The sequence below is a fragment of the Ostrinia furnacalis genome, unplaced genomic scaffold, assembly GCF_004193835.3.
Source record: "Ostrinia furnacalis isolate ACB-3 unplaced genomic scaffold, ASM419383v2 OfSCF6103, whole genome shotgun sequence".
NCBI classification, from domain to species: domain Eukaryota; kingdom Metazoa; phylum Arthropoda; class Insecta; order Lepidoptera; family Crambidae; genus Ostrinia; species Ostrinia furnacalis.
In genome coordinates, this window is record NW_021136342.1 from 40,300 (window position 1) to 67,086 (window position 26,787).

Consider the following 26,787-nt stretch of genomic DNA (forward strand, 5'->3'; position numbering starts at 1 on the left):
CCCTTAAAATAAAACAAGTGAATAAAATTCATTTTTATATTCTAAAAAATCCTTACACTAAGTAATATAATACGCTAAAATCTAATCTAAATAAATATTGTATAATCTACGCCGGGTGCCGCCAGTGAGACGGCGGCAAGTCGGCATGGTAGAAGTTGCATTCCAGCTTATTGAGGCACGCTGCGCCGTAACGGCAGGCCTTGGGATGGAAGAACCCACACGTGGGATTGCTGCACGAGGGGTAATACTTGCACATGCCAGGAGTGGGCGCGGTGCTGATCGACTTGTAGTTCGCTACTGGCACCACGTGAGACGCTGTGGGAGAAATCATCGTGTCATCAGTTTGTTAATTCAAAATCAGAACACAGGTGGTTTGTATTTTATAGATAACTAGCTGTGCCCGCGACTTCGTTCGCGTGAAAACCCGTTTTTGCATCATTTTTCATTGTTGCTCTGCTCCTATTACTCGTATCGTGATGGTAATAGCCTATAGCCACAGAATAAGTAATAGTACAGGTACAGAAGGATTACTCCGCAAGTCGATTTAAATAAATGCGAGTCTTGCTGCGACGCGATACAGTGGAATTCAGCTCGCACAGCACTACGTACCTACAATTTTATTCACCTACAAGTTTTGTCTCTTTCTATCGCGTGCCTCTGAACTCTTCTTACGCTGTTAGGGTTGCTGTCTAGTGAAAAAATAATTAATCTACTTATTTGTAATGAGGTACGTATGTAGGTAAGTATGCATTCATTATGGAAAACCTTGGGAGAGGCCTTTGTCCAGCAGTGGACGTCATTTGGCTGAAACGAACGAACGAACGCATTCTGAGCAGTAGTCATAGTAGGTTAGGTTCCTATACTATCCTAAGAATTATTGATTACCTACATGGCCAACATACCTTTCAGCATCTTTGGGAAGCGAAAAAAAAAGATAAATCCGGTAGATTACTTTTCGAATTTAAACACCCGAACGCCGCACAATATTTCTTTCTCTTTATGTCCATTTTTAAATAATACTTCGATCATAGAATTATAATCATACTACAACGCACGCCAGCGTCCTGACGAGCGCGCGCGTGACACTCGACTGATATAATACCCGCCGGCGGGGCGCTTCGCTGTAGGTAATTATCGGATGTACCGCGCGGAGTGAGCCAGGCCTGCTATAGCCTTCCTCGATAAATGAGCTTTCTAACACTGAAAGAATTTTTCAAATCGGACCAGTAGTTCCTGAGATTAGCGCGTTCAAGTAAACAAACAAACAAACTCTTCAGCTTTATACTATTAGTATAGATTCATAAAATTAACGATTCCAAAAAATAAGAAGATAAAGCACATGCGTAAGAGTGATTCAATCCGTCCATTAGTATTTTATGAAAACATATTTTTGAGTTAAGTGACTCATAAGTAAATGAGATAAAGATGACTCACAAGTAATTAATGCATTAAAGGCTTACGTTAATTAACTACTCGGTGAATAAATTAGCTAATGAGCAATCAAATAAAAGTAACAAATTAATGAAATTACGAGTGAAATGAAACATGGACGGTCGGTAAACAAATAGGTACTATAAGAAGCAAAAGTATCTTGGTCTGTGGTTTATGTTTACGCACAAATAATGTTAAATTAAATTAATTTTGGTATAGCTAGCCTATTTACTAATCTTTTATGTAAAACATTAAATTATTTTTATTGCAAAAGTAAGCCATTGAGGGGATGAAATTTTGTAAGGGTAGTAAATAAGTCATTAAGGGGACGAAATCATAATTATTATGGTAATATTTTTTCAATTGACATTCATATACGAAAAAATATATTAAATATTCTTTTGAAAATAAATCAAGCGTTTTTTATCGCGCAAAGAGCGATAAATGCTTTCAAAAAGCCCAATGGTGTCGGTGTCGTACACACGGCCCCACTGTTAACTATCCATTTCCGTCTCCCTCTTCAAAATCTTATCGATAATTTTAGTCGACAAATGTATGACCTTATCCCGTAAAATCGATAAAATGGCGTGATAAACGCTTATCGTGGCACGCTTCCTAGGCCTACTGGTTCAATAAAACATTACATACATATGGTGGGCGTAGGCGCCGCTACAGGCGGGGTTGTTGAACTGAGTTACAGTCCAGGCGGGCTAGGATGAAATCTTATCGATAATTTTAGTCGACAAATGTATGAGCTTATCCCGTAAAATCGATAAAATGGCGTGATAAACGCTTAGTGATACGCAGCTGCAACGAAACTGCAACTGCTAGTTACTTTTGAGTTGCATCTAAGTTTCTGCCATAGCATCCGTTGAGAGACCACACATGACGCGACCAGTTTGAAACTTTCAGTTTCAGTTTCATTCATCAGAATCATCAGAAAGTTGCAGTTTCGTTGCAGTTGCGTTTCACCGTCTGTTCTGGGCCTTACAGTCCAGGTTCAATAAATATTACATACATATGGTGGGCGTAGGCGCGGCTACAGGCGGGGTTGTTGAACTGAGTTACAGTCCAGGCGGGCTAGGATGAAATCTTATCGATCATTTTAGATGACAAATGTATGAGCTTATCCCGTACTATCGGCCACCCGCGACTTCGTACGCGTGGATCCCGTTTTGCCCTCTTAGGGGCCCGTTCTCGTGGGAATTTCGGGAATTCCTTTCTTAGTGCACCTCTACGGTACCTAAGCTACGTCCTGTCCAAATTTCAAGTGCCTACGTTTAGCCGTTTAGGCTGTGCGTTGATATGTCAGTCAGTCAGTCAGTTTCTCCTTTTATATATTTAGAAAATCGATAAAATGGCGTGATAAACGCTTATCGTGGCACGCTTCTTAGGCCTACTGGTTCAATAAACATTACATACATATGGTGGGCGTAGGCGTCGGTACAGGCGGGTTTGCGTGCGCGTAGACGCATCCGCGACGCGTGCACGCGGCCGCGAACTTGCAGCGCGGATGTTGAAACGCGCACGCGCTTCCGTAGCGGCATAGCGGGAACGCGCGACACCATACCGGCTTGCGTTCTGATGTAGACACTGTAAAACAGTTTCCATTTAGTTTCGTTCGTTCGTTCGTTTCAGCCAAATGACGTCCACTGCTGGACAAAGGCCTCCTCCAAGGCTTTCCACAATGCACGGTCCTGCGCTGCCCGCATCCAGGCTCTTCCCGCGACCTTTACGAGATCGTCGGTCCACCTAGTAGGAGGCCTGCCCACGCTACGTCTTCCAGCCCGTGGTCGTGGTTAGTTTCATCTTTATTTAATAATCATAATATATTTGGACAGACCACAGACTAGTTGGCCGATAGTTGGACCCGATTCTAATTAATGAAGCACATAAGACTTAGCTTAGCTTAGGCACAGACCACCGACTTTTAATCGGCCGATAGTTGGGCCCGATTCTAATTTGTATGATGAATCGGCCAATATCAAATCGGTGTAATAATGTGCGCACATGTCTTTCTCTCCTTCTCCTTTCATATGTTAACAGCCCGACTCAACTATGGGCCAACAAAAATCGGTGGGTTTACCCCTTAATCAAATATGATGCATTTAAGATTAGGTCCCAAAAACTAATTTCATAGGGGATGAAATTTTATATCGTTAGTAAGAAAGAAAAGAAAATTTACGGAATAATAAAATCTTGGGAATACATTGCACAAAAGAAGAAATTACTTACACGGCGGCAACGCATCGTATTTGTGTGAGCTACTAGCCGTGGTGAGTATCACGTTGTTGTCGCTACTCGCGCTCTCCGTCCTCACCCTCTCCTTTACTACCTCCGTTTGTTTCTTATCCACATCGAATACTATAGGAGTCCTTCGCTTCTTCACTGGAGGAGATTTTTCCTCTACTTTCGGTGGTTGTGTTACTGTATCACTTTTTCTCTTTTCAGCTGCCTTTGATATCTTACTATTTTCTTCTTTAGACTTTGACTCTTTCAATTTATCTTGTTTAATCACAACCTGAGTATTGCTTTCAGTACTTTCGCTACTGAGACGTTTTTTCGGCGATTCTTTTGGTTCCTCGTTGCTTATTTCTGGAGTGTCTTTTTCTATCGTTTTCACTTCTTTACTTTTAGGCGGAGAAGGTTCTGGAGATTTTTCTCTTATTGCTGGTTCTTGGGGTTCAGCTTTATCGGCATCTTTTGGAGAATCTTTTTCTTTATTGCTAGTGTCTTTAGCCTTTTCAGTGTCTACATCATCATCGTTGAGTAGACCTTCAGTCATGAGTTTTTTCGCAAGGAACGCATTGGGATTGAATCCGTCCATGGTCACAATAAATTGAGTATTTTTGTCTTTGTCTACAGTTGGATTGTGGATATTTCTGCAAATAATTAAGTACAAATTTGGCACGTGTTAATTTTTAAGGTAAGAAAGGGAATTCTCAGAATAAAAATGACTGCGATAAGCTCATGTTAACAAACAAAAAATAACATGCTTATCGCAATATTTTTTGTAAAGCTCAATGAAACACGGGGTATTTATTAAAGAAAAACAATACACCCTACTTAGTAAGAAAGATAAGAGAATAACAATGACAATGGGGTAAAAAAGGATTGTGTCGGTTACGGATATCTTTTGTTGGTGTTTTCTTTTAATTTTTGTAGCGTTTTAAGTTTAGACAAAATTGGTTTATTCCAGTTTGTACTGCAGAAATAAAATTTACTAAAAACTTAGTGTGCTTTCTTTACGGGAGTCTCTTATTTATCTAAAGTAATGGGTATTGTTTCCTACTTTTATATCTGTGAATATGGCAAGGATGCAAAGTAACACCCTGTATCGCAGGACAAACTTGACGTTCACTGGTTGGATTTTTATTGGCGGTCAAGCAGATCCTGGCTACACAGAAGTTGCAGCGGTGGGAACGAGAGGTTGGAAGGAATAGTCCCGCAATAACGCTGATGATGTACAGAATCGATTATTGAACTTGCAGGGCCCTTAGAGAAGGCGCACACCGTTGATTTTTAGTTGGCCGATAGTTGTGCCCGATTTCAAATTGTATGAAGAATCGGCCAAATCGAATCGGCGTAGTGTGCGCACTCCCATACATGCCCATACTGATCAACTGCCCGACTAAACTATCGGCCGACGAAAAATCAACGGTGTGCGCCTACTCTTACTGTACATACATGATGTGATGCAATAAATAAATGAACATGAATATATACTTACATGGTCTCAATAACAAGTGTGTCGTCCCGTCTGCTGGCAGTCCGAACTTCGTTGCGTTTTGAAGGCACATAATCGGTGTTTTTTATTTGCATTGTGAGTGATTTAGGCACGTACTCGTCTCGATCCAACTCACTAAACACTCTGTAAGGAAGAAAGAGTGACAATTAGAATCTTAATTGAATACTACTAACTAAGGATTCAAATTGGAAAGTTATTAGATTATTTTATTCGTTCTGTAATATGAATACTAAGGTCAGATTACAGAACGAAGCTTAAAATTCGATTCTATACACGCATAGATTGGTGATTTTGATTGTTTGAATTTCAGTACATAAAAAATCTCTGGTCAGAAACTTTGATAACTATGTTGATTTTAAAATACACATACGCATAAGACGGTTCATCAGGGTTCAATATAGTAATTTACCGATATACTATAACTTTACCAACCTAATACGATTCCCATTCCTTTACATTGTCATTTTTTATTTTAACTATTACTTTTTGATTTAATAGTGTCTTAAATCCTATTGAGGAATTTTAGCACTACAATTACGTCATCTTTAGAGTCATGCATGCGTGTAAAAAAGACGGAAATACTTTCAAAATTACCACGTGCTATTTGATGCGTAATCGCATTATGTAAGAAAGAGACGTCACACGCATAGCGTTGTCTCTTTCATACACGATGCGCACGCTTTACGTGCCCTAGCGGCCGCATACGCACAGTTGATCGCCGCGCGTTGCACGAAGAAGACGCGCACGGTTCAAGCGGTCCTGCGCTGCCAGCCAGATGCTTCCCGCACCTTCAGATCGTCGGTCCGCCGAGTGAGAGAGGCCTGCCTACGTTTTCCAGTCAAGCTGCCGCTTGCTGAATAATATTCTACTGAATATTTCTTGTTCGAACGACGAACGTTAAACCGTTCTTTTCAGAACGATAAAGGATATCCCATTAAAAACATTCTGTAAAAAACTAGCCAAGTCTCGATGGAGCTGCTTGTTTATCTCTAAAAAGTAATGAAATCTAGACAAAGTCGTGCCAAGTCTATGGTTCCTTACTGCGATTTCTTTATTATTATAGTTAATGTTGTTTGACTTGGCCGTTGAAGGGTACAAAACCAGGTGCTCCATGATACCATTGCACCAATCTGTCGCCAGAACCGCTACCCATTGACGATGGAAAATTGCCACTTGGAAAACATTGATTCAACAATAACCATTCAATTGTAGGTTTAATAAAGCTGCGTATTTCAATAATACTTATGTATGATTATCTTAATAAAGATTGTTCAACGGCCAAGTCACACAACATTAACTATAATAATAAAGAAATCGCAGTAAGGAACCATAGACTTGGCACGACTTTGTCTAGATTTCATTACTTTTTAGAGATAAACAAGCAGCTCCATCGAGACTTGGCTAGTTTTTTACAGAATGTTTTTAGTGGGATTTCACTTCTTTTTGTAGAAAGTGGCAAAATTATTTAACGTCGTCGTTTTATCGATATTTTTTTACGATATTAAACACAAATAAACTCAACGACCTTTAAAATGGACAACGAATCAGAATTGTTTTAATAACATAACCTTAGCGAACCTTACAATATAATAAACGAAATCAACGAACTGCAAATTTACACAACATCAACTTAATCGACGGGGGGCTCTAGAAAGGAAAAAATCTGGACACCGCTTTGACGCCGCTAGCGCCATCTAGCGGTGAGCGATACAGGCGAACACCACGGTGCCGGAGTAGTATTGATTATGAATGTGGTGTTACTCCAGATCTTCGATTTTCCTAGTTTTTATAGTTTTCCCTTTATATGGCCATTAAACCCTAACTCTGTACCAAATTTCAGCTCTCTGAGTTGATGGGAAGTACTAGTTCTATTTTGATGATCATCAGTGAGTGAGTGAGTGTCGTAAATGCGAAACTTTGCTTTCGCATAACTTTGGAACTAAATGACCTACAGACTTGAAATTTTGGATTTTAAGTATGTGATTATAGCTTACTAGATGACGAAAATTTCTGCGTTCTGGTCTTATCCAGATGTTCTCAAATAGGGGCCTGAAAATGCGGCGAAATGGTTCCAGTAAAGGATGGTACGGCAGTGTTTGCTTCGCGCTCGACTTGGCGGGGGCACTGCCGTGCCCCCAGATTATTTAAGCGAGACGGGAAGAAGCTCGCTGAATAATATTCTATTCTCTGTTTCTAATTCGAGTCACACAAGACGAATACTAAACCGTTCTTTTCAGAACGATAGAGAACGGAGTTCTCAATATTATTCAAGCGAGACGGGGAGAAGCTCGCTGAATAATGTTCTATTCTCTGTTTCTATTTCGAGTCACACAAGACAAATACTAAACCGTTCTTTTCAGAACGATAGAGAAAGAAGTTCTCAATATTATTCAAGCAAGACGGGAAAAAGCTCGCCGAATAATATTCTATTTACTGTTTCTTTTTCGGTAGATATACACAATAACAACACATTCAAGTTCATATTTTATATTGAATGCATTAGGTACCTGTTATCAATATTATACAAGCGAGACGGGAAAAAGCTCGCTGAATAATATTCTATTTTCTGTTTCTTTTTCGGTAGATATACACAATAACAACACATTCAAGTTCATATTTTATATTGAATGCATTAGGTACCTAGTACATTAGTACTCTTGTTAAATGTTTGGAAGCGAGACGAGAAACATTTGTCAGACTACACAAGACGTCAGCGTATACAGATACAAATCGACAAGGACTGTTTACGTAACGTAAAGAATGAATTATTTTCTGTAAATTCATATACATCATGTTCATATTAATTCATATTAAGCTAAAGAAATAAAATTGGTTTTAAGCTTAAAAATCAATATATCAATAGCTATAATCAAGTCAGTCGTAATAGTGTAAATAGGATGGACATACTTTCAAATTAACGTACGTACAATATTTGATAATATCTCTATATAGCATTGTCTCTATCTATAATACAGTGTTGTCTCTATCAAATATTGTTGTCTCTTTCATGCACGCTGCGCATGTGTCACGCGATGTCATGCTGGAAAGTTTACATCGTATAGCAGCGCCTCGGCGTCGCACAGTCGATTGCCGCGTGTTGCACGAAGAAGACATCTCAAAATACCGCTCAACTGCAACGATCGGTCCTGTGCTGCTTGCCACGACCTTCGCCAGATGGTCGGGCCACCGAGTGGGAGGCCTGCCTACATTTACCAGTCTTCAAGGTCCGGTCAAGCTGCCGCTTGCTGAATAATATTCTACTGAATATTTCTTGTTCAAGCGAAACGGGAAGAATCTCGCAGAATAATATTATATTCTCTGTTTCTATTTCGAGTCACACAAGACGAATACTAAACCGTTCTTTTCAGAACGATAGAGAACGAAGTTCTCAATATTATTCAAGCGAGACGGGAAAAAGCCCGCTGAATAATATTCTATTATCTGTTTCTTTTTCGGTAGATATACACAATAACAACTTCAAGTTCATATTTTATATTGAATGTATTAGGTACCTCTTGTTAAATGTTTGGAAGCGAGACGAAAAACATTTGTCAGTCGGACTACACAAGACGTCAGCGTATACAGATACAAATCGACAAGGACTGTTTACGTAACGTAAAGAATGAATTATTTTCCGTAAATTCATATTCATCATGTTCATATTAATTCATATTAAGCTAAATAAATAAAAATGGTTTGAAGCTTAAAAATCAATATATCAATAGCATCATAAATTAATGAAGTCAGTCGTAATAGTGTAAATAGGATGGACATGCTTTCAAATTAACGTATAGCCTGACCAGGAACATAAAAACCCTGGCATAGAGGCGCTTCAATTGCATTTGATAGTGCAACACTGAGTACAGTCGTACCTGTGTTAAATTAATAGGCTAACTTTATGTATCAGGATTCAGGATTACGGGCTAATTTGATATTTTCATAAATTAACGAAAAAATATTATTATAGGTAACCTGATTTAAATAAATTAAATGAAACCATCAATCGAGCTAGTAGATTTATTTTATTATTCATCAATAATCAAATTCAGAACTTGAATATTCAACTGCAATGTCTGCTCATGAACGCTTCAAACTCGGTACTTCTTTCCCAATCCCATAAAATTCAACACTTAGAAAGTGACAAAATTTTTAAAATAGGTAGTTGAAACAAACCACAGCTAATTTTCATAGTGGACTGTACTATACGATAAACATGTCAGTCAATTTGACAACCTTTGTTGGAAACATTATTCAATGAAAATATTGTCCGAACCCTTAGTATTTCTCTTCGACAAATACTTTAACACATTATGAACCACTTTTCTTTCACGACTATAAAAATATTTTAGCAATTTAATTCATAAAACCAATTGCGCACATTTAAAATAAAGTTTGTTTACACTTTGACAGCAATAGACTGACATGCAAGGTGACATGTCAATGAAGTTTTCAGTTACTGTTGCCATTAAAAGAAATTAGTACCATTAGTTTTCCGCAACATGGCGAGGGTTTTTATGTTCCTGGTCAGGCTATACGTACAATATTTGATAATATCTCAATGTAGCATTGACTCTATCTATAATATAGTGTTGTCTCTTTCCAATATAGTGTTGTCTCTATCAAATATAGTGTTCTCTTTCGAATATAGCGTTGTCTCTTTCAAATATAATGTTGTCTCTTTCATGCTCGCTGCGCATGTGTCACGCGATGTCATGCTGGAAAGTTTACTTCGTATAGTAGCGCCTCGGCGTGGCACAGTCGATCGCCGCGCGTTGCTCGAAGAGGACGTCTCAAGATACCGATCGACCGCAACGATTGGTCCTGTGCTGCCTGCCAGATGCTTGCCGCGACCTTCACCAGATGCAGTCTTCAAGGTCCGGTCAAGCTTCCGCTTGTTGAATAATATTCTACTGAATATTTTTTGTTCGAACGACGAACGTTAAACCGTTCTTTTCAGAACGATAAAAGATATTATTTAAGCGAGACAGGAAGAAGCTCGCTGAATAATATTTTATTCTCTGTTTCTTTTTCGAGTCACACAAGACAAATACTAAACCGTTCTTTTCAGAACGACAGAGAACGTAGTTCTCAATATTATTCAAGCGAGACGGGAAGAAGTTCGCTGAATAATATTCTATTCTCTGTTTCTATTTCGGAACGTGACGTCTTCAGATACCGCTGGAGCTGTCCTGTGCTGCCTGCCAGGTGATTCTCGCTGAATGATATTCTACGCTATCATTCAGCGAGAATCACCTGTATATATTCTATTCTCTGTTTCCGTTTCGAGTGCCACATGAAGAATATTCAACCTGTATAGGTCGCTCAGCGAAAATTGAGAACACATTCAAGTTAAAATATCGAACAACTAGGTCGGTCTATCTATTCAGTCGTAATAGTGTAAAAAGGACGGACATACTTTCAAACTACGTACAATATTTAGGCATTGTCTCTGTCTATGATATAGTGTTGTCTCTTTCGAATATAGTGTTGTCTCTTTCGAATATAGCGTTGTCTCTTTCAAATATAATGTTGTCTCTTTCATGCACGCTGCGCATGTGTCACGCGATGTCATGCTGGAAAGTTTACTTCGTATAGTAGCGCCTCGGCGTGGCACAGTCGATCGCCGCGCGTTGCTCGAAGAGGACGTCTCAAGATACCGATCGACCGCAACGATCGGTCCTGTGCTGCCTGCCAGATGCTTGCCGCGACCTTCACCAGATACAGTCTTCAAGGTCCGGTCAAGCTTCCGCTTGCTGAATAATATTCTACTGAATATTTTTTGTTCGAACAACGAACGTTAAACCGTTCTTTCCAGAACGATAAAAGGTATTATTTAAGCGAGACAGGAAGAAGCTCGCTGAATAATATTTTATTCTCTGTTTCTTTTTCGAGTCACACAAGACGAATACTAAACCGTTCTTTTCAGAACGATAGAGAACGTAGTTCTCAATATTATTCAAGTGAGATGGGATATTCTCATCTTGTTGAATATTATTTATTCTATTCTCTGTTTCTTTTTCGAGCCACAAAATACGAATAAGCAAACCGTTCTTCTCAGAACGATCTCAATATTATTCGAGCGGAGAGATTCTTGCTGAATAATATTCTATTCTCTGTTTCTATTTCGAGTAACACACGAAGAATATTCAACATGTTCTCTCTCCTTTCATGACTGCAAAGCGTTAACAGAGAAAAATATAGCCTGACCAGGAACATAAAAACCCTGGCATAGAGGCGCGTCAATTGCATTTGATAGTGCAACACTGAGTACAGTCGTACCTGTGTTAAATTAATGGGCTAACTTTATATGTATCAGGATTCAGGATTACGGGCTAATTTGATATTTTCATAAATTAACGAAAAAATATTATTATAGGTAACCTGGTTTAAATAAATTAAATGAAACCGTCAATCGAGTTAGTAGGATTTATTTTATTATTCATTAATAATCAAATTCAGAACTTGAATATTCAACTGCAATGTTTGCTCATGAACGCTTCAAACTCGGTACTTCTTTCCCAATTCCATAAAATTCAACACTTAGAAAGTGACAAAAAAAATTAATAGGTAGTTGAAACAAACCACAGCTAATTTTCATAGTGGACTGTACTATGCGATAAACATGTCAGTCAATTTGACAACCTTTGTCGGAAACATTATTCAATGAAAATATTGTCCGAACCCTTAGTATTTCTCTTCGAGAAATACTTTAACACATTGTAAACCACTTTTCTTTCACGACTATAAAAAGATTTTAGCAATTTAATTCACAAAATCAATTGCGCACATTTAAAATAAAGTTTGTTTATACTTTGACAGCAATAGACTGACATGCAAGGTGACATGACAATGAAGTTTTCAGTTATTGTTGCCATTAAAAGAAATTAGTACCATTAGTTTTCCGCAACATGGCGAGGGTTTTTATGTTCCTGGTCAGGCTATAAAATGATGTTATTCATTTTCATGCATTCAAAAATTCAACAAAAGTTGAGGGGAACATGTGCTCGGGCTAATGTAATATTTGAATACAGAGGGCCTAGTGTGAGTTTTTATTAAACGCACTCACTAGTGGGCGCGTCAAAAAATGACATTAAATGTATAACGGATTGTACAGCGCCCCTAGCGGGAAAATTTCAAAAACTAAAATTTTCATACAAACTCACACTCAGCCCACTGAACACATTCAAGTTCAAATATCGAATACACCAGGTATGTTAAAGGGTTGCATTGTCTGTTAAAGGTAGGTATGTTAAAGGGTTACAATGTTTAGCATTGTCTCTATCTATAATATAGTGTTGTCTCTTTCCAATATAGTGTTGTCTCTTTCAAATATAGTGTTGTCTCTTTCGAATATAGCGTTGTCTCTTTCAAATATAATGTTGTCTCTTTCATGCACGCTGCGCATGTGTCACGCGATGTCATGCTGGAAAGTTAACTTCGTATAGTAGCGCCTCGGCGTGGCACAGTCGATCGCCGCGCGTTGCTCGAAGAGGACGTCTCAAGATACCGATCAACCGCAACGATTGGTCCTGTGCTGCCTGCCAGATGCTTGCCGCGACCTTCACCAGATGCAGTCTTCAAGGTCCGGTCAAGCTTCCGCTTGCTGAATAATATTCTACTGAATATTTTTTGTTCGAACGACGAACGTTAAACCGTTCTTTTCAGAACGATAAAAGATATTATTTAAGCGAGACAGGAAGAAGCTCGCTGAATAATATTTTATTCTCTGTTTCTTTTTCGAGTCACACAAGACGAATGCTAAACCGTTCTTTTCAGAACGACAGAGAACGTAGTTCTCAATATTATTGGAGCGGAAAGATTCTTGCTGAATAATATTCTATTCTCTGTTTTTATTTCGACTAACACGTGAAGAATATTCAACATGTTCTCTCTCCTTTCATGACTGTTAAGCGTTAACAGAGAGATAAAATAATGTTATTCATTTTTATGTATAGATCGCTCAACAAAAGTTGAGGGGAACACGTGCTCAGGCTGATGCAATATTTGAATACAGAGGGCCTAGAGTGAGTTTATATTAAACGCGCTCACTAGTGGGCGCGTCAAAAAATGACATTAAATGTATAACGGATTGTGCAGCGCCCCTAGCGGGAAAATTTCAAAAACTAAAATTTTCATACAAACTCACACTCAGCCCACTGAACACATTCAAGTTCAAATATCGAATACACCAGGTATGTTAAAGGGTTACATTGTCTGTTAAAGGTTAGGTATGTTAAAGGGTTACAATGTTTAGCATTGTCTCTATCTATAATATAGTGTTGTCTCTTTCCAATATAGTGTTGTCTCTTTCCAATATCAAATATAGTGTTGTCTCTATCAAATATAGTGTTCTCTTTCGAATATAACGTTGTCTCTTTCAAATATAATGTTGTCTCTTTCATGCACGCTGCGCATGTGTCACGCGATGTCATGCTGGAAAGTTTAGACCGTATAGTAGCGCCTCGGCGTGGCACAGTCGATCGCCGCGCGTTGCTCGAAGAGGACGTCTCAAGATACCGATCGACCGCAACGATTGGTCCTGTGCTGCCTGCCAGATGCTTGCCGCGACCTTCACCAGATGCAGTCTTCAAGGTCCGGTCAAGCTTCCGCATGCTGAATAATATTCTACTGAATATTTTTTGTTCGAACGACGAACGTTAAACCGTTCTTTTCAGAACGATAAAGGATATTATTTAAGCGAGACTGGAAGAAGCTTGCTGAATAATTTTCTATAATCTCTGTTTCTATTTTGAGTCACACAAGACGAATACTAAACCGTTCTTTTCAGAACGATAGAGAACGTAGTTCTCAATATTATTCGAGCGGAAAGATTCTTGCTGAATAATATTCTATTCTCTGTTTCTATTTCGAGTAACACATGAAGAATATTTCACATGTTCTCTTCCTTTCATGACTGTAAAGCGTTACCAGAGAGATATAAAATAATGTTATTCATTTTTATGTATAGATCGCTCAACAAAAGTTGAGGGGAACACGTGCTCAGGCTGATGTAATATTTGAATACAGAACACATTCAAGTTCAAATATCGAATACACTAGGTATGTTAAAGGGTTACAACATGTTTTCAAGCGAGACAGAAAGCTTCTATTATGCTTAATATTAATTGCACAAATGGTTCAAGTTCATTATCTTGAAGGTCAATATTAATAGAAAAGATAGTCAGTCGTAATAATGTAAAAAGGACGGATATACTTTCAAATTAACTACATACGTGCAATATTTAACAGTCTCTCTAAATAGCGTTGTCTCTATCTATAATATAGTGTTGTCTTTTTCAAATATAGTGTTGTCTCTATCAAATATAGTGTTGTCTCTTTCAAATATAATGTTGTCTCTCTCAAATATTGTTGTCTCTTTCATGCACGCTGCGCATGTCTCACGCGATGTCATGTTGGAAAGTTTACTTCGTATAGTAGCGCCTCGGCGTGGCACAGTCGATCGCCGCGCGTTGCTCGAAGAGGACGTCTCAAGATACCGATTGACCGCAACGATTGGTCCTGTGCTGCCTGCCAGATGCTTGCCGCGACCTTCACCAGATGCAGTCTTCAAGGTCCGGTCAAGCTTCCGCTTGCTGAATAATATTCTACTGAATATTTTTTGTTCGAACGACGAACGTTAAACCGTTCTTTTCAGAACGATAAAAGATATTATATAAGCGAGACAGGAAAAAGCTCGCTGAATATTCTATTCTCTGTTTCTTTTTCGAGTCACAAAAGACGAATACTAAACCGTTCTTTTCAGAACGACAGCAAAACGTAGTTCTCAATATTATTCAAGCGAGACGGGAAGAAGCTCGCTGAATAATATTCTATTCTCTGTTTCTATTTTGAGTCACACAAGACGAATACTAAAACGTTCTTTTCAGAACGACAGAGAACGTAATTCTCAATATTATTCAAGGGAGACGGGAAGAAGCTCGCTGAATAATATTCTATTCTCTGTTTCTATTTCGGAACAGGACGTCTTCAGATACCGCTGGAGCTGTGCTGCCTGCCAGGTAATTCTCGCGATCTTAATCAGATCTTCGGTCCGCCGCGCGGGAGGCCCGCCTTCAAGGACCGGTCAAGCTGACGCTCGCTGAATGATATTCTACTGAATATTTCTTGTTCGAACGACGAACATTAAAACCGTTTTTTTTTTCAGAACGATAGAGGACATACTTCTCAATATTATTCAAGCGAGATGGGATATTTTCGTCTTGCTGAATAATATTCTATTCTCTGTTTCTTTTTCGAGTCACGCAAGACGAATAAGCAAACCATAGAATATTATTCATAATATTCTATTCTCTGTTTCTGTTTCGAGTACCACATGAAGAACATTCAACCTGTATAGGTCGCTCAGCGAAAATTGAGGCGAACACGTACTCAGACTAATGTAATATTTGAATACAGAAACATTCAAGTTCAAATATCGGACAACTAGGTCGGTCTATCTATTCAGTCGTAATAGTGTAAAAAGGACGGACATATTTTCAAACTACGTACAATATTTAGGCATTGTCTCTGTCTATGATATAGTGTTGTCTCTTTCGAATATAGTGTTGTTTCTTTCGAATATAGTGTTGTCTCTTTCAAATACAGTGTTGTCTCTTTCATGCACGCTGCGCATCTGTCACGCGATGTCATGCTGGAAAGTTTACATCGTATAGTAGCGCCTCGGTGTCGCACAGTCGATCGCCGCGTGTTGCACGAAGAAGACGTCTCAAAATACCGCTTGAACGCAACGATCGGTCCTGTGCTGCTTGCCAAGACCTGCGCCAGATCGTCGGGCCACCGAGTGGGAAGCCTGCCTACATTTACCAGTTTTCAAGGTCCGGTCAAGCTGCCGCTTGCTGAATAATATTCTACTGAATATTTCTTGTTCGAACGATGAACGTTAAACTGTTCTTTTCTTTCAGAACGATAAAGGATATTATTTAGGCGAGACAGGAAGAAGCTCCCTGAATAATATTCTATTCTCTGTTTCTATTTCGAGTCACACAAGACGAATACTAAACCGTTCTTTTCAGAACGACAGAGAACGTAATTCTCAATATTATTCAAGCGAGACGGGAAGAAGTTCGCTGAATAATATTCTATTCTCTGTTTCTATTTTGAGTCACACAAGACGAATACGCAACCTGTTTTTCTCAGAACGCCAGATATTATTATTATATATTAATATAATATTATTCAAGCGACACAGGAAGCTGAACGTACGCTGAAATTATTCAGCGTGAAATTGCCAATAGAATATTAATTCTATTGAATGTTTCTAGTTCGAATCATGTACGACGAACGTTAAACCGTTCTTCCCAGAAGGATAGAGGCCATCATGCAAAACGAATCGGAATTCTCAAACCTTAGTTTTGAGGAGGACTGATGTACTGTGTTAACTACCCATTTACTCTGCTCTCGCTTTCATCAAATGGTGATTCTTTACGATAGAACGATAAATGGGTAATTAACACTGTGGCCGATATTACACATATTTGTCCCTTATTCGCCTATACGAGTATGATATAACGAGTACAACACAAGTATTCTACCACTTCGGAATCATAACGTCTATCAAAATGCATGCAATTAAGAAGATTAGTTATTACAGAAATTACTGATACTCCCGTTAGCCCCTCGTACTAAGCTAAATATGCTTGTATCACGAGTGAGCTCACCACAATTTTGATTATAGTCGAGCGGCGGCGGGGACCGAGTCCGCGTTCCCCGGATCACGAGTCGGCCAGTCCGACCCCATCACCGTTCGGCTATCGTTGCTTCAAATTCTAAGGCAGACGGAGAAACGCAACAAAACTGCAACTGCTAGTTACTTTTGAGTTGCATCTAAGTTTCTGCCATAGCGTCCGTTGAGAGACCACACATGACGCGACCAGTTTGAAACTTTCAGTTTCAGTTTCATTCATCAGAATCATCACAAAGTTGCAGTTTCGTTGCAGTTGCGTTTCACCGTCTGTTCTGGGCCTAATTCTAAAATTTCTAAATCAATATTGGCGCATACCTCTTCTCCTCATCGCTGTCTATCTCGAGACTAATGTTGTCATCCTGGCTGTCTGCTGTACGCTCCCCCGGAACTTGTATGACTATGTTGGGGTCCCCGACGCGACGCATCGGCAGCACTATGCCTCGTTTTATCTTTGGAGGCTCAGCGTCTACTTTTGGTGGTGTCTGGAAACATTGAACGTTACTGGAGAGATGTCATTAACATCGCCAAAGTTACAACAGTAAAACTGACAAGTTGTCCGTTTGCATCTATTGCCCTATCATAAACGACGAGTCACGCTTTAAAAACAATTTAATATGTATGTGCGTTTTAGTACTCGCAAAAGAACGTAATCACCTTAATTTTTAAACATACGAGCTATTAATAGACTTCCTAATATCCTAACTTAATACCTGTTTTTGTTAATTAGAACTTTTATCATGCTTTAGCCACGGTAATAATATCATACAGTATTGTAACTTCATATAAACAGACGAAACGAGAACTTTCTTTCGAAATTCAAATCTCGGTATGCGCTCGGTATGCAAAAGTCGGGAGTGTCGCGAATGTGCCGAATGGACGTCGGTGGCCAAGTGTTAAAAATGACAAAACTGATTGAATTTGACTGACCGTCATTTACGGTCAAATTGGTCAAAAACTAGTCAAATTGTCATTTTCAGTCAGTTTGATTTGAAATGAAAATTATATTGTATTAAACCAGCTTTTGCCCTCGACTTCGCCCGCCCAAAATTAAAATAACAGGTAATTTACTAAATATAATAAGTTGTTTTTACTAAATTAAATCTACTAATCACAAAACAACACACATTTTTAACTTATTCCATTCGCAAAGTATTTTGTTATTCTAACTAAATAAAAAAATACAATCACAAAACTAGATAGAAATTCTAAATAGGCAGATGTAATTAAACTGGGTAATGTAGGTGGGCAGCCCTATCGCATGTTGTCATACTGTGACGTGACGCGCGACTGTTGACATTTATTTCGAAAATATGGCTGAGTTGGAATACTGTATAGATAGTATTACCGTGCTTTAGCCTAGTCGCAGACTACCGATTTGTTGGTCGATAGTTGCGCCCGGTTCTAATTTGTATGAAGAATCGGCCGATCTTAAATGGCTGTAATGTGCGCACTTTCATACATCTCTGTACTGATCAACAGCCCGACCCAACTATCGGCCAACTAAAAATCGGTGGTCTGCGCTTAGGCTAAATAGACTTCCTAAAATCCTAACTTATTACCTGTCTTTGTTAGTTAGATCTTTTATAATGGCTTTGATCTGCTTATCTCTCAAGCTAAGCCTTCAAGTAAATGAGTCACAACAAAAACATTCTTACAAAGTCACAAACAGATTAAAACATCGTAGCTGATATCAGTCAATACTTGGAAATATCACAAAGGGAGTGTTTACAACTTCAAGGTATAATTGCTTTTATGTCAATCATTATTTAATAAACGAAATTTTCATTACTCTGAATCTTTTAGCAATTAATCGTTAAAACCTTTCTAGGAAATCTTTAGCAATTTCAGAAACATTCTTAAGGAGATTTGTATCCAGTTTGTTTGAGAAAACGAAACAAATTGATTGAAATGATTAAATATCTTATTACTGACTTCTTAGAAATGTGTAATTATGTTAGGCATAAGCACGTTAATACATTTTCTGAGAACTTTTGCTTTGCTCTTGCTAGTTAGTTGTTTCTTGGAATACCTTTGTTATAGAACGGGCGCCGTCAATAAAGAGGCCTTTATTGAGCAGGGATAAGAATATAATGGAAAGCTCCATCGTTAATGAGTAGACAGAGGTTCCTTTGAGACATTTGATGTATCTCGTGTGGACGATATTACAAAATACATTGAAGTGACTGTGTGATCATAATACTCGCACACTCACTGCGGGCGCCCGTCACAAAGTCGCGACAGCAATATAATTACGCGCGAGCGATAAGGATGGGTAGCTTGGGGTCATTGGACAAAATTCTACGTGCTCACAGACCGGGCTTTACCTATTATTGATACATACTTTTGGCGTAATTTTTTGGCAGCCGTTGGATGAAAAAAGTAAAAGGTCGAGTGACGTTCCTCGGGGGAAGCTTATGTAGCATACGCAGCGGACTGTCACTGGTTAAAATGTAGAGATTTTTAGGATACTTCTGATTAAATACATATTTATCTCATAATTTACAACCGAATTTGTAGAAATAATATCAATTTGTAGTATTTACATGAAGCACATTATCATTTTTGCGACTTACTAGCAGTCCCGTAAATCCATTAACAGGATTATCTAGTTTGGTGATCCTGTATTTTGGGAACTTGAGTTTGGAATTACACATCTGAGGGCTTAGTGTGAGTTTACATCAAAATAGTGAGTAACCGCGTTAAAAAAATATATAAAAATTTTAGTTCTTGAAAGTTTCCGCTAGGGGCGCTGTACAATCCGACATACATTTAATGTCATTTTTTACGCGCTCACTAGTGAGCGTCTAAACTAACACTCGGCCCTCTGTAAGAATAGCTACTTACAGTCAACAGGCTTTTATGCGCATCAGCTACAGCGCGCATAAGCAAACTTGACGCGGGCGCGGACACGCGCGGCCTGGGTCGCACGCGTACAACGCTCGCGCAACGCACGCGGCTCTCAAGCACTGATACCCTGAAAGAGAGAGAGAGGTGAGAATGTGTCGATGGATTTTGGACTTAGTACCTTGGCAATAAGACTTGAAATTGATTGATTGATTGGGGAAGTGTGAAAGAAGTATAGGCAGGCCTGTTCATCTCCACGAGTTTACATCGAAAACAAAACACGCACGATGGCCCACCTACAGGATACTATTCGACAAGGCCTCACATACGAGCGAACATTGACTCACGCATGCGTATTCTTGTGTATGATGGAAGAAAATAAAGAAAATGGTGTACTAAATACTGTGCAGTATTTAACTGCCTAAATAATAATAAAAACACAGAATGTACTTTTTTAAGTTGCCTCAAGACACTGAGAGGTAAATAAGTAGTTAATATTATTCATGATAATTCATGCTAAATCATATATTTCCTCCGCCATTTTCCGCGGTTTGGCACCTCACGTCACATCATTTGACCGAAGTCAGCCCTATAGCTTCGGCGCAGTGCCGATCACTGACGTTTGTCAACAAAATGGTGCTTGACTCTTGAGACAGGCTAAATTACACCATATTGTTAATGACATTGAGCATACATTTTTTTAAATACCTTCGCGAAGTAAAACTTCTGTACGTAGTACTTATTATTATTCTGTGGTATAGGTTTCGCAGTGTGAGTACCGTGTTCGCCTCAACTCTTTTTGCGCGACCTTTTTTTTATGTGACAGGACGAAAACAGGCAGACGGATCACCTGATGGTAAGTGATTACCGTCGCCCATAGACACCCGTAGACCCAGAGGCGTTACAGATGCGTTGCCGGCCTTTAAGGACCTATACTTAAAATGTATTTAAGGTATTTTCAACCTTATGTCTCACATATAGAGTTCAAAATCAATTGACGAAAAAGTATGTGCAGTTTTTTTTTACCTTTTTGAAGACCGGTTTTTTTTGGACAAATAAACTTTTGAACTTCAACTTGAATTTAGCTTTTTATTACAGATTAATGTACAGCGCCCCAGTTAACTGCGCACCTCGCTGAAATGTGACGTCACGGCTGCCAGGTGAGCAGTTAACTTGACTGGGTTGTATTTATTAAATTAGCTGTGTTGCAAAGTAGTAAGTTGGGAGATTCAATGTCAAATTTACGTCATTGGGGTAGGTCGTGCTTTATGGCACTCCTTGGTACCGCTTACTTCTAACAGTAAACTGTCATTGGCTGAAATGATAAGGACATTAAACTTACTTAGAAGTGAGCCTCTTTATACTGGGCTCAGGCTTGTCCGAATCATCAGAGAAGTCGCCGCTTCTTTCAGGCGGATCACTGAGGCGACTCTTAGCAGACTTCGTTTTTGTCATGAATTCTGGCAACGGTTCGGGCGTGAATCTGGAAGTTGATTAAAAACATTAACAACGTTACTTTACATACCATGCCATAAGCTTGTATGCATGAGCCAGTACCAACATATAGTAGAAAGTGTTCTTTTGACTGGAGTTAGAAGTACTTAAGAATAGAAAGTAATGTTGAACTTATACATTTTTGTGGTATTTAATTTTTTAACTTAATAAACGCATAAGATGAAAAACTTCTTATCTCTTCAAGCCACGCAAATCGAAACACAATGGTTAATCAATTATTACGCGGTCATATACGACAGCTCTGGGATTGATGGATTATTTACTAGATTTAGTAAATAACTTGGTTACCTACCTTTCTTGGCTATCAGACTTTTGCTCAGTTCTTCTTTCCACTTCTGCTGTTCTCCTATGTTCTTCCCGAGCCCCAAGCCTTTCCCGAACTGGCCTTTTCGGTAGATTCAGCTCTATTTGAGGCAACGTCTCTATAGGTTTAGGAACCTCTACCGGCTTAGGCGGTATTTCTTTGGGTGGAGATGGGGATTTGCACTTTTCAAGGGGGGGCGTACTTACTGGCGCCTGTTGAGATATTTCCTGTAAAATTTAATTTGTAAGTGTTTATACTTGAAATAATGAAAATATTATGCGTTTTAGTATAGACATGTTGACACCACCAGTCAATTGAAGTACTTTTTAAAACTGTCAAAACGAAACTCTCCCATAGATTTTGTATGGCACTACAAGCAAGTGACGTCACTATTTTGTCAACTCAATTAAACTACTTTTTTCAATTACAATGCGACCAAAAATCGTAATTTACAGTTAATTTAAAATTAATTAAGTTTTTAAGACCAGAATGAAGGGTATTTTAAAAAAAGTTGTGGTTTCGAATTATTGGGGTATGGTGTCAAACTGTCTATTGCTATAGCTGTAGGGCATAAATGCGTCAGTACCTGAGGTATAGCAACGGCACGGGAGGGTGTTTTTTGTTACGTCAAATGTCAGCGAGACTTCAGATTTGTATGCTCTGTCTGACGAGACATAACGTTATGACGATAAATGTCAAAATCACCACTCCCGTGTCGCTCCCATAACTCAGGCACTGACTCATTTAAGCGCTACATTAATAGCAATATTAAGCTTCGCTTATCAGAAAAGCGTTAGATCTATAGTACGTTTATTTACCTGAAATACATCTTCAGCGAAATCATTCATCAACTCCTCAGCCTCCGTTCTTATATTTAAGAAATCTTCATCTTCTGACATAGAATCTAACTGCTCTGCCAACTTCTGCTTCAAGCCTTGAATTTTAGCTTCAATCTCATTGATTTCTTTAATTTGGTCCTCTTTTGCTGTTTCTTGTAAAACACTAGGTTTTGTAATTTTTTCTTGACTATCCATTGTGTTCTCGCTATTTAGTGAAACAACATCTGGATCAGGTTGAGAGGAAATAGTTGCAGGATCAATTATTGGAACAATAGGTCTTTTGTGTTCTTTAATAATGACTTTTTGTTCAACTTTTTCCAAAACTTTATCCTCTTTTAAAGACTCCATACTGATCCCATGACTCTTGAGAATTTGACCAGCAAAAACATCTGTTATAGATGGTTCCGATTCTTTTTCCATGTTCATTAACAGTGGTGGTATGTTAGGACGAATCATGTCATGGTGTTTACTCTTTTTCTTGCTTTTTTTTTCCTTTTTTTCTTCCTTTTTACGATGCAATTTTTCTTTTTCCTTCTTTTTAGCTTTCTTTAAGTCAGACTTTTTTGATTTATCTTTGTCTTTCTTGTCTTTAGACTTTCTGTCTTTAGAAGCTGATCTTTCCTTGCTCTTTTCCTGTTCTGCTGTTTCTGTGAATGAACAAATAATAAGTACAAAGAGCATAATTTTGTTATTAGTAGCACATTTTAAGGTACGGTAATTTAGACTTAAAAACTCACTTATTGGGGCAGTGACAGTAACTTCCTGCAACTTCTTCAGCACTTGGTGCAGCCAGTTGACAAATAGCTCCGTATTGTCTCCCAGGAACAGCTGTAAGTCATCCTCCATCTGTCCTCGGGTGCGCTTGTTGGCTACCATGACCATTACATAGTCTGGAAGCTCATCATCTGGAAGTGAAGATTATAATTCAAGGACTATGTCACCAAGTTACATAATCTGCCTAACTTTCCAAAGTATTAGATGCAACTTTATGCCTTATTATACTAGTAACTTATTTATTGCTTTTATTGATGGTACTCATTTTAATCAACAAAGTATAATTTGCCACGTACAACCAGGGTTCGAGGATATATATCAAGGGATATATATCAAGATATATATCGGATATATATCCGATATATATCAAGCCGGTTTTGATGATATATATCAACTTTTAAAATTTGTTACTGTATTTGTACTTTTTGACATAAGATTTTTATTTTTTTAGGTGATTTGGCCGTATTTCAAAGATATTTTATGTTTTTGCTTTATTTATCTGATTTTAAGTTTTAAAAACATTAAAAACATGTTTATGTAACACATATGCAATAGTATTCATGAATAATGCAATAAAATAATACTATGGCTTTCATACAAAATTGATATATATCAAAGTTGATATATATCGGATATATATCATAAATATCCGATATTTTGATATTTATAATAAATATCGGATATTTTCGAACCCTGCGTACAACAGATGATATCAAGACAAACATTAAAGCACTTAATGAAGGGTATCACACTACAAGATGCTACAACTTTTAGATTGCCCTTGTCTTTTAACAGGTTATTTACATGAGAATACTAACAAACTAATGAAAATTAACTCATGGGACAGGTGAACAGCAAACCATTTGTCTAAAGATTCTCTTTTGAGGTTAAAAAGATATACTTATCTGCTGAACTAACACACACCAAAACAATTTTTTTTCAAGTTTAGAAGATTAAGAATACACCATGGTATTAAAAATAAATACCACACAATTTTTCCATGAATCATATTGCCAATGTTGATACTGTTTTAATGTCATTAACTAGGATTTCCCAGCATTGAACGCTTTATTGAATTTAAAATAGATATCCATCGGCCATAATGTACACATATTCTCTGTCTTGTGTTGTTAACGCACAAGTCAAAAGTTTTGACAAAACATACACATCTCATCCATTGTCATTAAAAATTTTAGGTTTATGACAAAGTTATGGTAGAACTATGCTTTTTAGTAAAAATCATCAATAGCAGCTGTTACTTACCCACATAACAACCCAGTTCCGTCAGCTTGGCCTTGATGGCAGACTATAAAAAATAACACACCAATTATTAAGCAATTATTGTATAGTCGGTGACTAATGGCATTGATCCAAATAATAGCATAATCCAGGTATTTAATAACTTATGCAGTTATATAAAAAATAGCAGAACTTTAACCGAACATTAGAAGCTAATGAGTAAGAATTCAAGAACACTACTTTCACAGAATACAAATATAAATAAATCGAATTTAACTCCACTGCTTGAAGAATAAGTTGAATCAATACAAGTAACTATGCTTGATAGATCTAGATCATGGGTGTATGAAAGAATTCTCAGTAACCTAGCCAAATTTGTTAACAAAAGGAGATTGAATAATTATTATTTAGTATCAAAATAAACTTAATATACACAATTAAATAAATATTTAAATAGTCAGTGGTATTTACCCGCATCTTTTGTCCGATTTCGCTGCCGACTACATCCATTTTGATGTTTGTTTTTAACAGTTTTTAAGAATACACACTAACACTAAATATAGAAATAACTATTTTAAAATGACGTTATTGCGATTTCAGCCTGTAATTTGTACTATTTCGACAAAATTAACCCAAAAACCAAAACACTCGCGAATACATTTTCACAATTTGACTCAATTGACAGTAATGACAACAGTGGGGTTTTTTCGTTTGACGTTTTGCTTTTTTATTTACTTTTTTTCCTTCTCGGCCCAGTGGGTTTTGAGTCGTATCGATTATTTAATCGATTTATGATTCTACAATCCATAGACAATTAAAATTTATAAACAAAATCTAAGCTTGTGTTCTTTCTTGTGTTGGTCACCACAACTGTTTGCTCGCCACACTTGAAACTAAGCTTTAAGCCCTTGTAACATAGCTGCCTGCCTAAGATTCCTGCTACAAGCAAGTTGAAAAAAAATGAAACTTGGGAAAGGGAATGTGAAAGGGAAATTCCCCCTTTCTGTTTATCATTTATCTTCAATAATAACTTATCAAATTAATTTTAAGGTTGAACGAATAGTCAAAAAATTAAAGACTTGGCTGTATGGTGTAATGCCTTTGCCTTTCGTTATAAAAAAAAATTGAATCAAAAAACAAAAATTCCCGCCTTATTTTTTATGCCTATTCTATCTATAGTATGCCTCTTGCCAGTGTCGAGTTAAAACCCTTTCAAAATCAAAATCAAAAATATTTATTCAGTTTAGACCACAAGGTACCCTTATGGGGCACTTTACATGTCTCCTTATCTTTTGGGCTCTACCAGAAAAATAGAAAGAAAAAGTTTTGCCTCTGCAAACGGTTATAAAGTTAGGGAATTTATGGATTGGATTCAGGATGACCTGTGATTTTTACCGTAAAGTTGTAAGATCTCATGTTGTAAGTCAATATTATTACTGAGTGGAAGCGAACTACCTAACTAAGTAGGTACGTATTATTTAATGGAAATCTTTGTTTCTAGAAAAAAATACTAAGTACCTACCTAAATAATTATGTATCAACAATTTGGTATACAGGGTGTTTGGTAAATGGGTATATGAGCCGACACTAGCCCATGTTAACATGAGCATATAAATGGTATGGTGAAGTCAGTTATTTAATATCATCATTTTATTTTTTTAAATTTTCATACAAAATAATTTTTGTAAAATCAGATTTGTATGAAAATTAAAATAATTAAAATTAAGGTATCAAATTTCTGACTTCACCATACCATTTATATGCCCATGTTAACATGGGCTAGTGTCGGCTCATATACCCATTTACATAAAACCCTGTATAGGTAAGTTACACTTTTTTATTGTTTTATGTATAAAATTCTAACAATACTTTGGGCACGTGCCCAGGGCCCCGTGACCGAGGGGGCCCCCATCTGCTAATAAGACCTTTTTCCAGATGATAGATAAGGGCCAGGATTTTTATGTGGTTGCCGCGCCAGGCGAAAGTCAAGCTACAGAATAATATCAAGCGCACGCATCAGGATGTTGGGCAACCGATGATGAGAATGACAGAATTCACTCGTAACACTAATTTCATGTCCGGCCAAATGAAGCACAGAGTGCGGCTTATGTGTTTTAGGACCCGGAAATCCTATAAGGGCCCCCCTTAATCCTTAAATGCCCAGGGCCCCTAGTAGGTTAAAGACGGCCCTGGTCTCCACTAGAAGCAGCCTGCATCGAGTCGAGCGGCCGCTTCGACCCGTCTCGCTCGGCTCGAGGCTGCCTCTAGTGGAGACACGGCTTTAGGATAGCCGCAACTGGACACAACCACAACGAACCAATAATAAGTTTCCTGTGATAATAGGTATACCTAAGCAGTGTCAGACCAAAAAATGTAAAACGTATGCACA

General features: G+C 38.0%; 1 protein-coding gene across 2 annotated transcripts; it reads right to left on the minus strand.

Annotated features, from left to right (window-relative positions):
* Positions 1 to 22: 22 nt before the first annotated feature.
* LOC114362003 (Nuclear polyadenosine RNA-binding 2) lies at positions 23 to 25,098 on the minus strand. Of its 2 annotated transcripts, XM_028317236.1 has the most exons (12): positions 24,870 to 25,097; positions 24,423 to 24,465; positions 23,123 to 23,290; positions 22,365 to 23,032; positions 21,535 to 21,773; positions 21,070 to 21,210; positions 19,728 to 19,857; positions 17,199 to 17,365; positions 5,162 to 5,302; positions 3,667 to 4,313; positions 2,854 to 3,024; positions 23 to 315 (listed from the first exon to the last, which is right to left on the minus strand). In XM_028317236.1, the coding sequence occupies exons 1-12, from the start codon at positions 24,906 to 24,908 to the stop codon at positions 107 to 109; spliced, it is 2,763 nt and encodes a 920-aa protein (XP_028173037.1). In that variant the 5' UTR covers positions 24,909 to 25,097; the 3' UTR covers positions 23 to 106. The 2 variants fall into 2 exon arrangements, with proteins under 2 accessions (XP_028173037.1, XP_028173038.1); XM_028317237.1 differs by lacking the exon at positions 2,854 to 3,024 and having other exon boundaries at positions 24,870 to 25,098.
* Positions 25,099 to 26,787: the final 1,689 nt, after the last annotated feature.